Source organism: Sorex fumeus, unplaced genomic scaffold (genome assembly GCF_029834395.1).
Source record: "Sorex fumeus unplaced genomic scaffold, SorFum_2.1 ptg000169l, whole genome shotgun sequence".
Classification (NCBI taxonomy): Eukaryota; Metazoa; Chordata; class Mammalia; order Eulipotyphla; family Soricidae; genus Sorex; species Sorex fumeus.
This window is the reverse complement of record NW_026606226.1, coordinates 10,309,762-10,322,410: the sequence shown is the minus strand read 5'-3', so window position 1 is coordinate 10,322,410 and position 12,649 is coordinate 10,309,762. Positions and strand designations below refer to the sequence as shown.

Genomic DNA, 12,649 nt, shown 5'->3' with positions numbered 1-12,649 from the left:
CGGATCTACCCTCGTCCAGCAGTGAAGTGTCATGGTGAGGCATGACCCCCCTCCCCCGGGCCTGCCCACTTCTGGGAGCCGGGGAGCCCTTTAGCAGAAGGGACTTGCCAACACCCCCACACCAGACCAGGTGTCCCGGCTGAGATGCGCCCGGTCAGGCTTCCCTGCTGGCCCCTGGGCTTAGCGACAGTGGGAGGGCTGCCGGGGACAGGCTGAGGATTAATCTATGCAGGAGCCACACGGTCACGAAGGAAGAGGTGGTGCCAGTGCTGTGGGGCAGTCAGGCGCCAAGAAGAGGCAGAGATCAGCAGGGGAAGTCCCCTGGTCTCCCAACCCAGAGGAAGCAACCTCTCACTTTCACTTTCAGGAAACCAGGGCAAGGGCCGGTAACGGGTAACGGGTAACGGGGAGGCAGTTTTCAGGCCCTGCGGCTCTTCCCATCACTGTGTCCGGGATGCCACTCCTGGCTCACACTTGGCGGGAAGTACCAGTGCTGGGTCTTGGTGACGTGGTTTTGATCTTGGCGGGAAGTACCAGTGCTGGGTCTTGGTGATGTGGTTTTGATCAGACCCTGAGGGGGGAGGGGTGGCGTTTGTGTGTGTGTGTGTGTGTGTGTGTGTGTGTGTGTGTGTGTGTGTGTAAGCACCCCCACAGCGCCAGATGTCAAAGTCGGCACTGCTCAGCTTGCATGCAAGACGCACACCCCCGCCGGTGGAGCTAGTTCTCGGTCCTACTTATTTAGCAGTGCCAGGGTGGGAAACCCTCATATACTGAGCCACAATCCCTGGCCCCTTCTGGATTTTTTTCTTTTTGGGTCACACCCGGCTATGCACAGGGGTTACTCCTGGCTCATGCACTCAGGAATTACTCCTGGTGGTGCTCAGGGGACCACATGGGATGCTGGGAATCGAACCCAGGTTGACTGCATGCAAGGCAGACGTCCTGCCCGTTGTACTATCGCTCCAGCCCCCCCTTCTGGATTTTTAACTAGGAAGTATACCTCGTGCACGGAAGACAATGTGGAGCTAGACACAGCAGCTCAGGATTTTCCAAATACGTCAGGTCAGCGTATGCCCGGGTGGGAGAGAGAGGGAGCGCTCCACGTCGAGGACACGCTTTGCATGCAGGAGCCCTGATTTCAGCCCTGACTGCACAGCTCATCAAGCACTGTTATCAGGAGTGAGAACAGGAATAACCCACAAGCGCCACTGGATGTTTGAACCAAACCAAGATAAAACAAGATGAAAAACAAGCATACGCATATCCAGACGTGTTGCATAAAAATATGAGCTGCTTGACATAGAAAGACTGCACAAAGTAACAAAATAGGAGACTAACACCCAAGAATAGCCGAGATAAGTACCAGGAGCTCCACTCCATGGCTTGGAGGCCAGCCGCACATGCTAGGGGAAAAGGCAGCTCAGACAGAGAAGGGAGCACCAAGTTAAGGGTGTTGGGAGGATCCTCCCAGGATGGGAGATGCATGCTGAAAGTAGACTTTAGACCGAACATGACTGCCATGCAATGCCTCTTTTGCAAATCACAGCACCCAAAAGGAGAGAGAGAACAGAGAGGAATGCCCTGCCACAGAGGCAGGTTGGAGTGGAGGGTATAGGGGGTGGGAGGGATACTGGGATTCGTGGTGGTGGAGGATGGGCACTGGTGGAGGGATGGGCACTCGATCATTGTATAACTGAAACCCAAGTACAAACATTTGTAAGTCTACAACTGTACCTCATGGTGTTTCACTAATTAAAAAAAAAAGGAGCTGCTTGCTGTGTAAGGACCTCAACTAGGACCCCAGGGGCCAGAGGTGGCTCAGGGGTTAAGGCGCTGGCCCTGAGTGCGGCTGGTTCAAACCCTGCACCACATACGGTCTCCTGAGCCCCACCAGGAGTGACCCCTGAGCTCAGAGCCAGGAATAGTCCTGAGCACCACGGGGTGTGGCTCCAGGGCCACAAAAAATAGGACACTTGTGACTGAAGCCAAGACACAACAGGCGACAACTCCTGGGATTCTCTCTGATCAGCCCCAACAGGATTATATTGGTTTAGGGGCTAATCACTTTTTTTTTTCCCCCTCCACCTCTGCGATTTGATCAGCTGCATTCCTTAGCAGTCGACTGTGTTCTGGTTTTCTTCTCTTAGATGACCTAATCAGAATCCCATACTGTGTGTCTGTACCTGTGTATTCTGTGTCTTGCCTGTTCTGCTCTGCGGGCAGACTCGCCCTTCCTGTGGGCAGAGTGAAGACTCACTCCTTTCCACCACCTGGGGAGGAGGTCCACTACTCGATGCCTGCATCTCTGTGGTGATCTGATATCTGCTATCTAGATGTTTCTATTGGGGAGACGGATGCTGCGACAGGCTGGACAATACCAGATCTGGGCTGTTTGGAGGACGCAGGGAGAAAGCTGAAGGACCAGGCCTCTCTGTAGCCAGAGGGGGTGGGGGTGGGGGACTCTAGTCCTGCATTCCCCCCCCACCCACTCGCCCCACCCTGAACCAGAGAAAACAGCTGACCTCTTCAAAGGAGGTCTGGATTTCTGGGTCACACGCTCACCCACGGCCTCTTCCTGGGCCTCCAGAGAAGGGGGCGTGAGGTCTCAATGGGAAGGGTCCACTGCCCACCCCCACGGGGGGGTAAGGCTGCCGCACTGGCCCTTCCTCAGGGGAAGCACACGCTGCCCTGCCACGCCGGCAACGGCGTCGCCCACGTAGCAACATGCTGCAACGGGGCTCAGGCAAGGGCCTGGGTCCCTGGGAATGGGAGGTTCGCGGCCCACGGGTCTATGCCTCCGGCAGCCCCCTTTCTCTGTTTTCTAGGCGCCTCTGACATGCAGTCTTCACTTGCCATTCTGTGGGAATAGGAGCCTGCTTGTTAGATATTTCGATTTAACTTTTGGCCTTGGAAAGATGCTTGCTAGTAGAGTTAATATTAGTTTTTGTAAAGTCCTGATTTTTATATACTTGCTAGTAAAGTAGAGTTAATATTAGCTTTTGTAAAGTCCTGATATTTTTTTTAGTTTATGGGTAGGCGTCTTTAGGGGAATAAAAACTTAAATGTCAGTAAAAGTAGACAATAAAGGAATTATAAGGAACATAATATTTCACTCAGATATTTTATTGGAACAAGCGGATCTTCTGCCCTAATCTTAAAACGGAACGTGTACGTGCCCCTTGATGTCTTGGGAACAGGACCCATGGTCTGATGTAATGTGTGCTTTGCAACGTTGTTTCTGTAACTGTATAAAAAGAAGAACTCTGGATGCAATAAACCGCAGCAGCACTCAGCCTCTCTTGTGTTGGTGTCTGTCTGTCCAACGCACCGAATCTCCTGCTTTCCTGTGCACCTTCGCCTGGTCTCCCCTCAGCCTGGTGGTCTTCGACCGAGCCAGTCTGCGGCACTGCCCCATAGGAGGTCTAAGGGATGTTTACTAGTATTTGGGGGCCAACCCAGCAGTACTGGGAGGGGGCTACTCCCAGCTTTGTGCTGGGGGGGGGGTCACTTCAGCGGTATTGGGGGGACATTACAGTGCCTAGTTCAAATCCGGGCTGGAGCGATAGCACAGCGGTAGGGCGTTTGCCTTGCACGCAGCCAACGTGGCCGACCCGAGTTCGATTCCTCTGCCCCTCTCGGAGAGCCCGGCAAGCTCCCTGTGACATATTCGATATGCCAAACACAGTAACAATTGTCACAATGGAGACGTTACTGGACCCGCTCGAGCAAACTGATGAACAACGGGAGGATGGTGACAGTGACAGTGACAGTTCAAACCCAGGTCTCTTACATGTGAAGTTTTCATTCAGTCCTTTGCATCATCTCTCTAGTTCAAGGTCTCTGGAATAATAATTTTTTTTAGAGTGGGGGGGGGAGTTGGACCACACTTGGCTGTGCTGGGGAATTATTACCAGTTCTGTGCTCGAGCGGTTGTTCCTTGGGGAAGCTCAGAGACCAAGGGGTGCTGGGGACCAAGCAGGGCTGAAGCAAAAGGAGCTGAAGTTGAGCTGTGGAGCAAGACCCAGCACCCAAGGGCCATGGAATTTTTGCTATTTCGTTCTGGGGCCGCACCAGGTGGTGCTGCGGGCTTACTCCTGGCTCTGCACTCAGGGATCGCTCCGCTGGGCTCTGGGGGGTAGGGGTGGGGCGGAAGGAACCCAGGTCAGTGGGCCCTGGCCTGGAGTGACAGTACAGCAGGTAGAGCTAGGACACCCTGGGCCCCCTTGGATGTGCCCCCCCAAAAAAGAGAAAAAAAACAAAAAAAAATAAGAAAGAAAAGAAAAGGAAGAAAAGGTCAACAGTTACCATAGTATCATAGTATCAGATGCAGATACCTATCAATATGGCAGTCTCATGCCTGGGGTTTTATGTATCTTATCTCTAGGGGCATTGAGATAAAGGTGAAGGAAACAACCGCCCTAAGGCCTTGCCTCAGATGTGGGAGCCCATGAGTTGAGCCACAGGAGCAAAAACGTCCAAAAAGAAGCAAAGACCAGTGTTTTTTTTTTTAAAAAAAAAAGCCCTGGTGGGACAGTCCACTTGCCTTGCACACAATCAATCCAGGTTCAATCCCCGACACTCCCCCCAATCTCCTCTGCCCAGCCCCCACCAGGACCAGTGGGTGTGGTCCAAAAATCCAAAAGGATGGGTAAAGGCCCCAGCCTGACTGGAAGTGGGTGGAAATCCACAGAGCAGGCCCATGTGCTAGTGGGCTCCAGAGAACTGCATGAAAGGCTCGTATACAAACACTCAGGAGCTTGAGGAGTTAAAAGTTTATTACGGGGGCTGGAACCATAGCACAGCGGGTAGGGCTTTTGCCTTGCACGCGGCCGACCCGAGTTCGATTCCCAGCATCCCATATGGTCCCCTGAGCACCGCCAGGCATAATTCCTGAGTGCAGAGCAAGGAGTAACCCCTGTGCACTGCCGGGTGTGACTCAAAAAAAGTTTATTACGCAGTTCAAAGAGATGGATCAGTCATGTAGGCATGGGCGAGATTCCTGTGCTCAGTACCTCACCCTAGCTGGGTTCAGGGCTCTGTCAATACCAACATGGCCTGGGCGGGGGTGAGTACAGAGTCCAAGCCTGCCCTGGAGTCCAGCTACTGTTTCCTGCCTGAGTCAACCCATCCCTTCTTTTTTTTTCTTGCGTCACACCCAGTGATGCACAAGGGTTCCTCCTGGCTCATGCACTCAGGAATTACTCTTGGCGGTGTTCAGGGGACTATATGGGATGCTGAGAATCGAACCCGGGTCGGCCGCGTGCAAGGCAAACGCCCTACCCGCTGTGCTATCGCTCCAGCCCCCCATCCCCTATGCTTAATTGGACAGGTGGGATTAAACTGCCAGATCAGATTAACCTTGGGTTGATTAATCTGGGACTCCACCCTTCCATCCTCACTGCCTCACCACACTGAGTTCATCTCAAATCCTGGGTCAGTGTCCACCTTCTGCCTGGCCCAGTCCAGGAGGGTGTACTGCAGCTGCAGCTAGAGGCTGAAACAGTCTTTGGATACTTCCTGCCTCACTTATTCCGGAACCGTCAGAGGTGGGCTCAGTCAGTGACCCACTAACGGGAAAGGAACTGAGCGCACCAACTGCCCGCGAGCCACCCACCGGCCCCAGTCTGAGCACTGCCTGCCCTCGCCAACGGCTGTAGAGGTCAGGGACCCAGGTCAGGGACCCGTGGGCTTTGGCTGGGGGCAGCCCCTCTGCCCCGCGGCTGCTCACGCACACACAGGCTCCTTGGCTGGCTGTCCCTCCCATCCCCCAAGTCCAAAGACAGAGATCGGGGTTCACGTGGACACCTCCATCCAACCCGTATCTAGCTAGCCCGGCACCTGGCGGGTCACAGGCACTTCCTGTTTGCTACGCGGACTCAAACATTTCCCACATCCGGTCAATTTCCCCCATGTTCACATCCGGTCAGGGGCAAAGCCAGGCCTCTGGTTCAAATCTGGCTAACCTAGACAGGCCTACAGCGAACGCTGTACCACCCGCTACGACCCCCTGAGCCAGCCACTGCTCAGGAGGTACTGGGATGCCAGGTGGGTAAGGCTGGCTCCACCCCACAGCAACAGGGTACGGGCACCGGGGTACCGGGTGCATCCCCTGGTGGACCCAAGAGTGTGGAAGGGCACTGCGGAACTTCAGGCTAGAGCAGATGCCGCACCGACTCATTCAGCCTCAAGACCCCCTTTCAGGAAAAATAGAATTACTCAGCACAGCTCACCTCAGAAATTTACTTTTATTAAATGAATAAACAGAAAACCCCCATCCCCAATTGCACCCTGGTTACTCATGCCCCCAATCCACCAACTGTTCCAGCAGATAGCCCCCACCTGTGACCCGGGGGTGTGCTATCAAAGAAAAAATTTAGTAATGACTAGAGAAATAGTGTGAAAAGTCAGAAGGGCAGCCGGCTTGGAAATTAAGGGCGGAGGCTCCCCCAGGCAACGTTACAGGAAGGAGGGCTGATGGAGTCTCCAGAGATGGGCGAAAAATCTCATGGCACAAGGGGTCACTCAGAGGGCTGAGGCTGCAGGGACTGTTTTAAGGTCCTGGACAAAGTCAGCTTGAGTCTCAGAGGTGCCAGACTCGGTGGCCCCAGCACCGCACAGCAAGACTTGGGGAATGCTGCCCCCTTGTGGTCACACATTATCTGCCACAGGCGAAAATAGCCAAGACATGGCTTGATTTGGGGGTTTGTTCTTCATGGGGGGAAGGGGGGGGTCCGCCGGTGGGTGCGGATTTCCTGAGCACCTACAAACGGACTGGTTGCGGGTCAAATATTCCCTCCATCTAACCCTGCCGAGACTGTTTCTCTCTTTTCAGTGCTCCCACCCAAACGAGGCTGAGAGGGCAGAGCCGGTTTGTCCCTTCGTCTCCGCAGCTCCAGGACCTGGCCCAGGGCCCAGCCACTAATCCCTGGGTGTGGATGCCCCTAAAGACATGAGCGCCCCTGCTTCTCACCCCAGACCCAGCCCCTTCCCGGGCACCTGCGGGGGCCCTCGAGACCTCGAGGTGACTGTTCCCAGGGGAGCTGGTGGCTCTTGGCCAGTTAGAGCTGGAGAAACAGAGGAGGCCCTGCCAGGACTTTTTTTCCTTTTTCTTCTTTTTGGGTCACACCCGGCGATGCTCAGGGGTCACTCAGGAACTACTCCTGGCGGTGCTCAGGGGACCATGTGGGATGCTGGGGATCGAACTCGAGTTGGCTTCGTGCAAGGCAAACACCCTCCCTGGTGTACCATCCAGTTTCACTGCCAGCACTTCTGAGCTCAACATGCAAAATGGGGTCTGTGGCAAGCCTGAGGCTCTTTCATTGGTGGTGGGGGGGTTGGGGGGGCACGCGTGAGACCCTAGGCAGTGGTTTTCTTGGGCTATCCCTGGGTCTCTGCTCAGGAGTGACCCCTGGTGGTGCTGGGGGATCACATGAGGTGCTGGGGATTTGAGGTGGGCCAAGGCAAAGCCAGTGCCTGAGCTGGCTCCAGCTCATCTGTCCGTCCGGTTACGGGGCTATACTAGGAGGCATTCGGGGAAACCACGCTGTGTCGGGGACCAAGCCCAGGCTTCCGGCAGACAATGCATGTGCACTGGTCCTTGGGGCCAGCCCCCTGGCGAAGACTCTGGTTTCTAACTCTGGTATCAGTGCCCTCCTTGGAGCTAATGCTGCGCCGAACCACACTCGAAACAGGCAGAACATTCTGGAACTGGGGCTGCCAAGCCACGAGGTGGGTTCCAGCTGGCCTAGGGCTCAGCTTTTTTCTACCCTTAGCTGCAATGTTAAGGCAACACCCTCCCTCCAACCCCCGCCCGCCCCCCCCCAAGCCAAGTGTGCTCTAAATTCAAGTGTCCAGTGGGGCAGGATACAGTCAAGGACAAGAGATTGTCCGCGGGCTGCCTTCAGGCCAAGAAGACAGAGTCCACAAAGGAGTGGGCAGCAGCTGAAGTTCCGGGGCAGAGCTGGCAAGAATGTGAATGGGGGTCGGGCAGGGGGGAGGCGGGAGAGATAGGACAGAGGGGAGGGTGTTTGCCTTGCCTGTGGTCAACATGGGTTCCATCCCCAGTGTCCCATATGCCCCCCCACCAAGTGCACCACCAGGAGTAATTCCTGAGTGCAGAGCCAGGAGCAACTCTGAGCATCGCTGGGTGTGACACAAAAGGCCAAAAAAAAAAAAAAAAGGCCAAAAAAAAATGGGAATGGGAAGAAGAAGCAGGTTCTACGTGAGGTTTGAGGTTTGACCTTCTATCTCTGATGGCACAGATCAAGGCAGAACCGCGGATGCCGCCACCTGCGCCAGCAAGGAAGGGCCAGGGAGAAGCCAGCAGGAAGCGAGGCCGTGAGGCTCCGGGCAGAGCAGAGCCTTCCCGCTGGGGGCAGGCGACATGGTCATGGCCCAGAGAGCAGTCTGGGGGCTGACCCTCGGTGCCTCGGCCCAGCAATGCACTCCATGTTTCCAGGGCGCCTCGGTCTAAATGTCAAGGCTGAGAATGTGACCACAGCTGGCTCAGAGCCCTCAGGCTCCCTTTCGGCAGTGGCCGGCGTTTCTGCACTGGGTGAGAGGTTCTCCTGTCTCACATCGAGCGCTCACTTGCACTTGCAAAGAACAAGATGTGTTCAACAGACTACGGCAGGATGCCTGGGAAGCCAAACCCTTCTCGGTGAGGCCAGGGGTGGGGGTGAGGGACAAACCAAAAGGCGAAGGAGGACGTGGGCTGAAGAGCAGCATTTCTGCTTGGAAAAGACCTCCCAGGGGCCCAGAGTGATAGTACAGTGGGGAGGGCGCTTGCCTCGCACGCTGCTGACCCAGGTTCCAACCCGGCACCCCACGTGGTCCCCCAAACATGCCAGGAATGATCCCTGAGCTCAGAGCCAGGAGTAAGCCCTGAGTATTGCCAGCTGTGGCCCCCAAACAAGAAAGGGCCACCCAGGCCTAGTCGTCTCCGCCCCCCCACCTGCGGCAAAGCTCATCTTGGGTCCAGCTACCCAAAGACATCCCCAGACTCATGTGGCCCTTTACAGAAAAAAAAGAAAAAAGAAAAAGAAAAATCACTCAGCACCAGAAGCCCCCAGAAACTACCTTAAGTAAACAAACAGAAAGTACAATCCTCAATAGGTCTAATGTTCCCACCCCCCCACGTCCCATCACCCACTTTGGGAAACATGATGAAGAAAACCACTCCATGAAGAGAGACTTCAGCATCTCAGTGCATTAAGAACTAGTTGCAGGGCTGGAGTGATAGCACAGCGGGTAGGGCGTTTGCCTTGCACGCAGCCGACCCGAGTTTGATTCCCAGCATCCCATATGATCCCCAGAACACCACCAGGAGTAATTCCTGAGTGCATGCGCCAGGAGGAACCTCTGTGCATTGCCGGGTGTGACCCCTCCCCCCCTCAAAAAAAAAAAAGAACTAGTTGCAATTCAAATCAAATCTTAGCCTTGGATCCCAAATTCCTGCCCTTCAAGTCCCCACCCCTCATCACAGACAGGGCTTGTGAGTAGAAATGGGGACGCAGAGAGACAGTACGAGAGTTAAGGCATGTGCCTCACATGGTGCCATCCCCGGTACAATCCCTGGCACTGCAAATGGTCTTCCTGGAATACCCTCAAGAACGATCCCCGAGGGTCAAGCCAGGAGTAAAGCGCCACCACCAGGTGTGCCCCAACCCCTCCACCCCAAACATCCCCCAAATCAAAACAAACAAAAACCAAACCAGAAGCTGCTGCCTTTAGCTGGGAAAAGCTCTCTGTACCCCACACGCGCACGGCCACGGTGGCAGCCAGCAGCACGTCCTCTCTCTGTGGGAAGGGCTCGGTCTATCTGAACCTTCCCAAACTACAGTTTTCTGGGGTCTGGGAGGTGGCTCAGGGGCAGACACTCAGCTTGCTTATGTGAGGTCCTGGGTTCGAACCCCAGCACCGCCCCCAACAAAACCAACCAGCACAGCCTCCGTTTCCCCACTTGTAAAGCGACATTCTGCAGGTGAAAAGGGATGATGGCGGCTCTTAGAATGGACATGAGCACAGTTGTGAGGGTGGGGACACATGATAGTCATAAAATTCAGCCAGCCCTTGAGTCGCACTCCCTTGAAATACTACCTGGAGAGGCTGGAGCGATAGTCCAGAGGGTAGGGCATTTGCCTTGCACATGGCTGACCCGAGTTCAATCCCCGGCATCCCATATGGTCCCCCACGCACCGCCAGGAGTAATTCCTGAGTGCAGAGCCAGGAGTAACCCCTGAGCATTGCTGGGTCACTGTCACTGTCCTTCCCATTGTTCATTGATTTGCTCGAGCGGACCCAGTAACATTGTGAGACTTGTTGTTACTGTGTTTGGCATATCGAATACGTCATGGGTAGCTTGCCAGGCTTTGCCATGCGGGCAAGACTCTCTCGGTAGCTTGCCGGGCTCTCCGAGAGGGATGGAAGAATCGAAGGTGGAAGAACTGAACTCGGGTCGGCTGTGTTCAAGGCAAATGCTGTGCTATCGCTCCAGCCCAAGCATTGCTGGGTGTGACCCAAAAAGCAAATAACAAAAAATCAAAAAAAAACTGAAATACTACCTGGAACGGGGTTTCTCTGAGGCTCCTTTATGGGGCATGGGTCGGGGTTGCTCTAACCAGCATCCCTGGCCAGTCTCCTGCTGGGACCAGCAGCACCCCATACTCTGACGAGCAGAAGCAGCTTCTGAGATTCCCCCTAGCCAAGGCCCTGCAGGAGACTCTGCACATGGGCTCCCCAGAGCCCCCGGCCCCGCGGTACTCACCGGTCAGCGGACGTGGGGGAAACAGGTGGTAGGTGCTATAGATGTCGTTGGAGAATTCCAGCTGCAGCTCCGGACTGCCCGTCAGGACTTGTGTCACCTGCTCCACCTGGAACGGCGTCTTCTCCAGGATCACGATGGCGTCTTCGCCGTCCCCGTCCCCAGAGGCCTCATTCACCTGGGACAGAGATACCATCTTGTCTGTCTGTCTGTCTGTCTGTGGGCCACGGCATGTGCACTGAAGCCTGTAGGGCAGAGATGCCAGCCCAGGCCTCGGGAACCCAGCACGTGGCTTTCCCTACCCGCAGGCTCACCAATGGCACCCAGGTTTTTTTCCTCCCGGGCCAGACATCTCCTGAACCCCAATTATCACCTGCCCACCCCCGAGAGGACGCGGAGCGCCCCAGGCCACCTTTACGGTGGATTCACAAGGCCTGTGCCCGGTGTCCTCGGACAGAGCAAAAGTAAGAGACTGAGCAGTCCCCTAAGGTCCGGTGTACAGTCAGTGTTGGAACAGGAACAAAAAGCCGCTTATCCCCACAAACTCCCAGCTCCAAGTCTATGGGGGCTCAAATCTTCAGCTGGGGTTTGTGGCCGCCGGGCCGAGGGACCAGGCAGAACCTTGTGAAGAAGACCGGCCTGGAGGCATAAGCCCAGGTCCTCCGAAGTGAGAGAGTTCCAGAGAGAGCTGCAGCTCCCAGGCTGGTCACTGGGTCTCCTCTCACTCATGACACAGCCCACAGGGAAAGGAGTGGACCAGTGAGATGAGGAAGGCTGGCCCCGGGGAGGAAGATTCCTGCTAATGAATCCAGGCTATGTATAAGCCCGGGGTATACAGAGGAGAATTTTGCTCTGCGCCAGCCCCTCTCTAGGAAACACCATGCACATCTAAAACCCCAAATGCAAACGTGCTCCCCTATCCCTCTAGGAGGAGAAAAAAAAAAAAAGAATAAAAAATAAGAACAAAGAAACAGAAAGTTTCCACCTTTCCCAAGCATCCACTTTCCTTTTTGTTAAACTGTCTACTGAATCCGGCCATCCCGTCTCCAGTCCTGGCTGCCTGAGAACAAGCACTGAGTACGCTACGGAACAAACACGACCAGCCGAGCTAGGAAGAGGGCCGGCTCAGAAGACCCCACTGCTCCTAATGGATGGGCCCGGCTCGTGGCACTGCATCACCAACTTCACACGCGCCCACTCTCCCAGGCTGAACTCGAGTCGCGTCCGGCCGGGATCGTCCCTCGGCCGGTTCATCCAGGGGCATGGATGGGAATGACTGTGCTCCCAGCACCTCCCCGGGCTGAATGAATGGGGGAGCGCGCTCTGCAGCCGCCAGCTGTCATTGCTAGCTAACCCAGGAGGCGGAGAAGAGCCAAGTGGGCCCTGCACGCCCAGGGCGCTGATTGGCTCCCGGCTGGCCCGCCCCAGCTCGCTGATTGGCTCTCGACTGGCCCGCCCCCGAGGGCGCTGATTGGCTCCCGGCTGGCCCGCCCCAGCTCGCTGATTGGCTCTCGACTGGCCCGCCCCCGAGGGCACTGATTGGCTCCCGCTTGGCCCGCCCCCTAGGGCGCTGATTGGCTCCCGCGCCTGCGCCGGAGCCGCGCTCGGTACCTTCCCGTGCAGGAAGATGATCTTGTCCCGCGCCGACTCTCTCAGCACTTTTTTTAACCGGAAGCCAGAAAAAGGTAAGCGAACGGGACCGGAGGTGCCATTCCCCACGCTTCCTTCCTTTTCCTCCCGGGCGGGCTCTTCCGTCTCCTCGGCGTCGGCTTCGCGCTTCCGCTTGCAGGGCTGCGGCTGTACGTCCGCCATGCTGCTCGGCAGGGAGTGTGCGCACGCGCAGACTCACGCCGACGCCCCGCCTCGGCCACGGGGCTGGACTACAAC

General features: G+C 55.9%; 1 protein-coding gene across 1 annotated transcript in view; it reads right to left on the bottom strand.

Moving 5' to 3' along the window:
* The window catches only part of DCPS (decapping enzyme, scavenger), a 36,143-nt gene extending 23,494 nt beyond the window's left edge, over nucleotides 1–12,649 (bottom strand). Inside the window, exons 1-2 of the mRNA XM_056107720.1 lie at nucleotides 12,374–12,649; nucleotides 10,766–10,940 (exon numbers count right to left, since the gene is read on the bottom strand). Coding sequence (XP_055963695.1) covers nucleotides 10,766–10,940; nucleotides 12,374–12,574 — 376 coding nt within the window. The 5' untranslated portion in view covers nucleotides 12,575–12,649. The remainder of the gene's footprint in view (nucleotides 1–10,765; nucleotides 10,941–12,373) is intronic.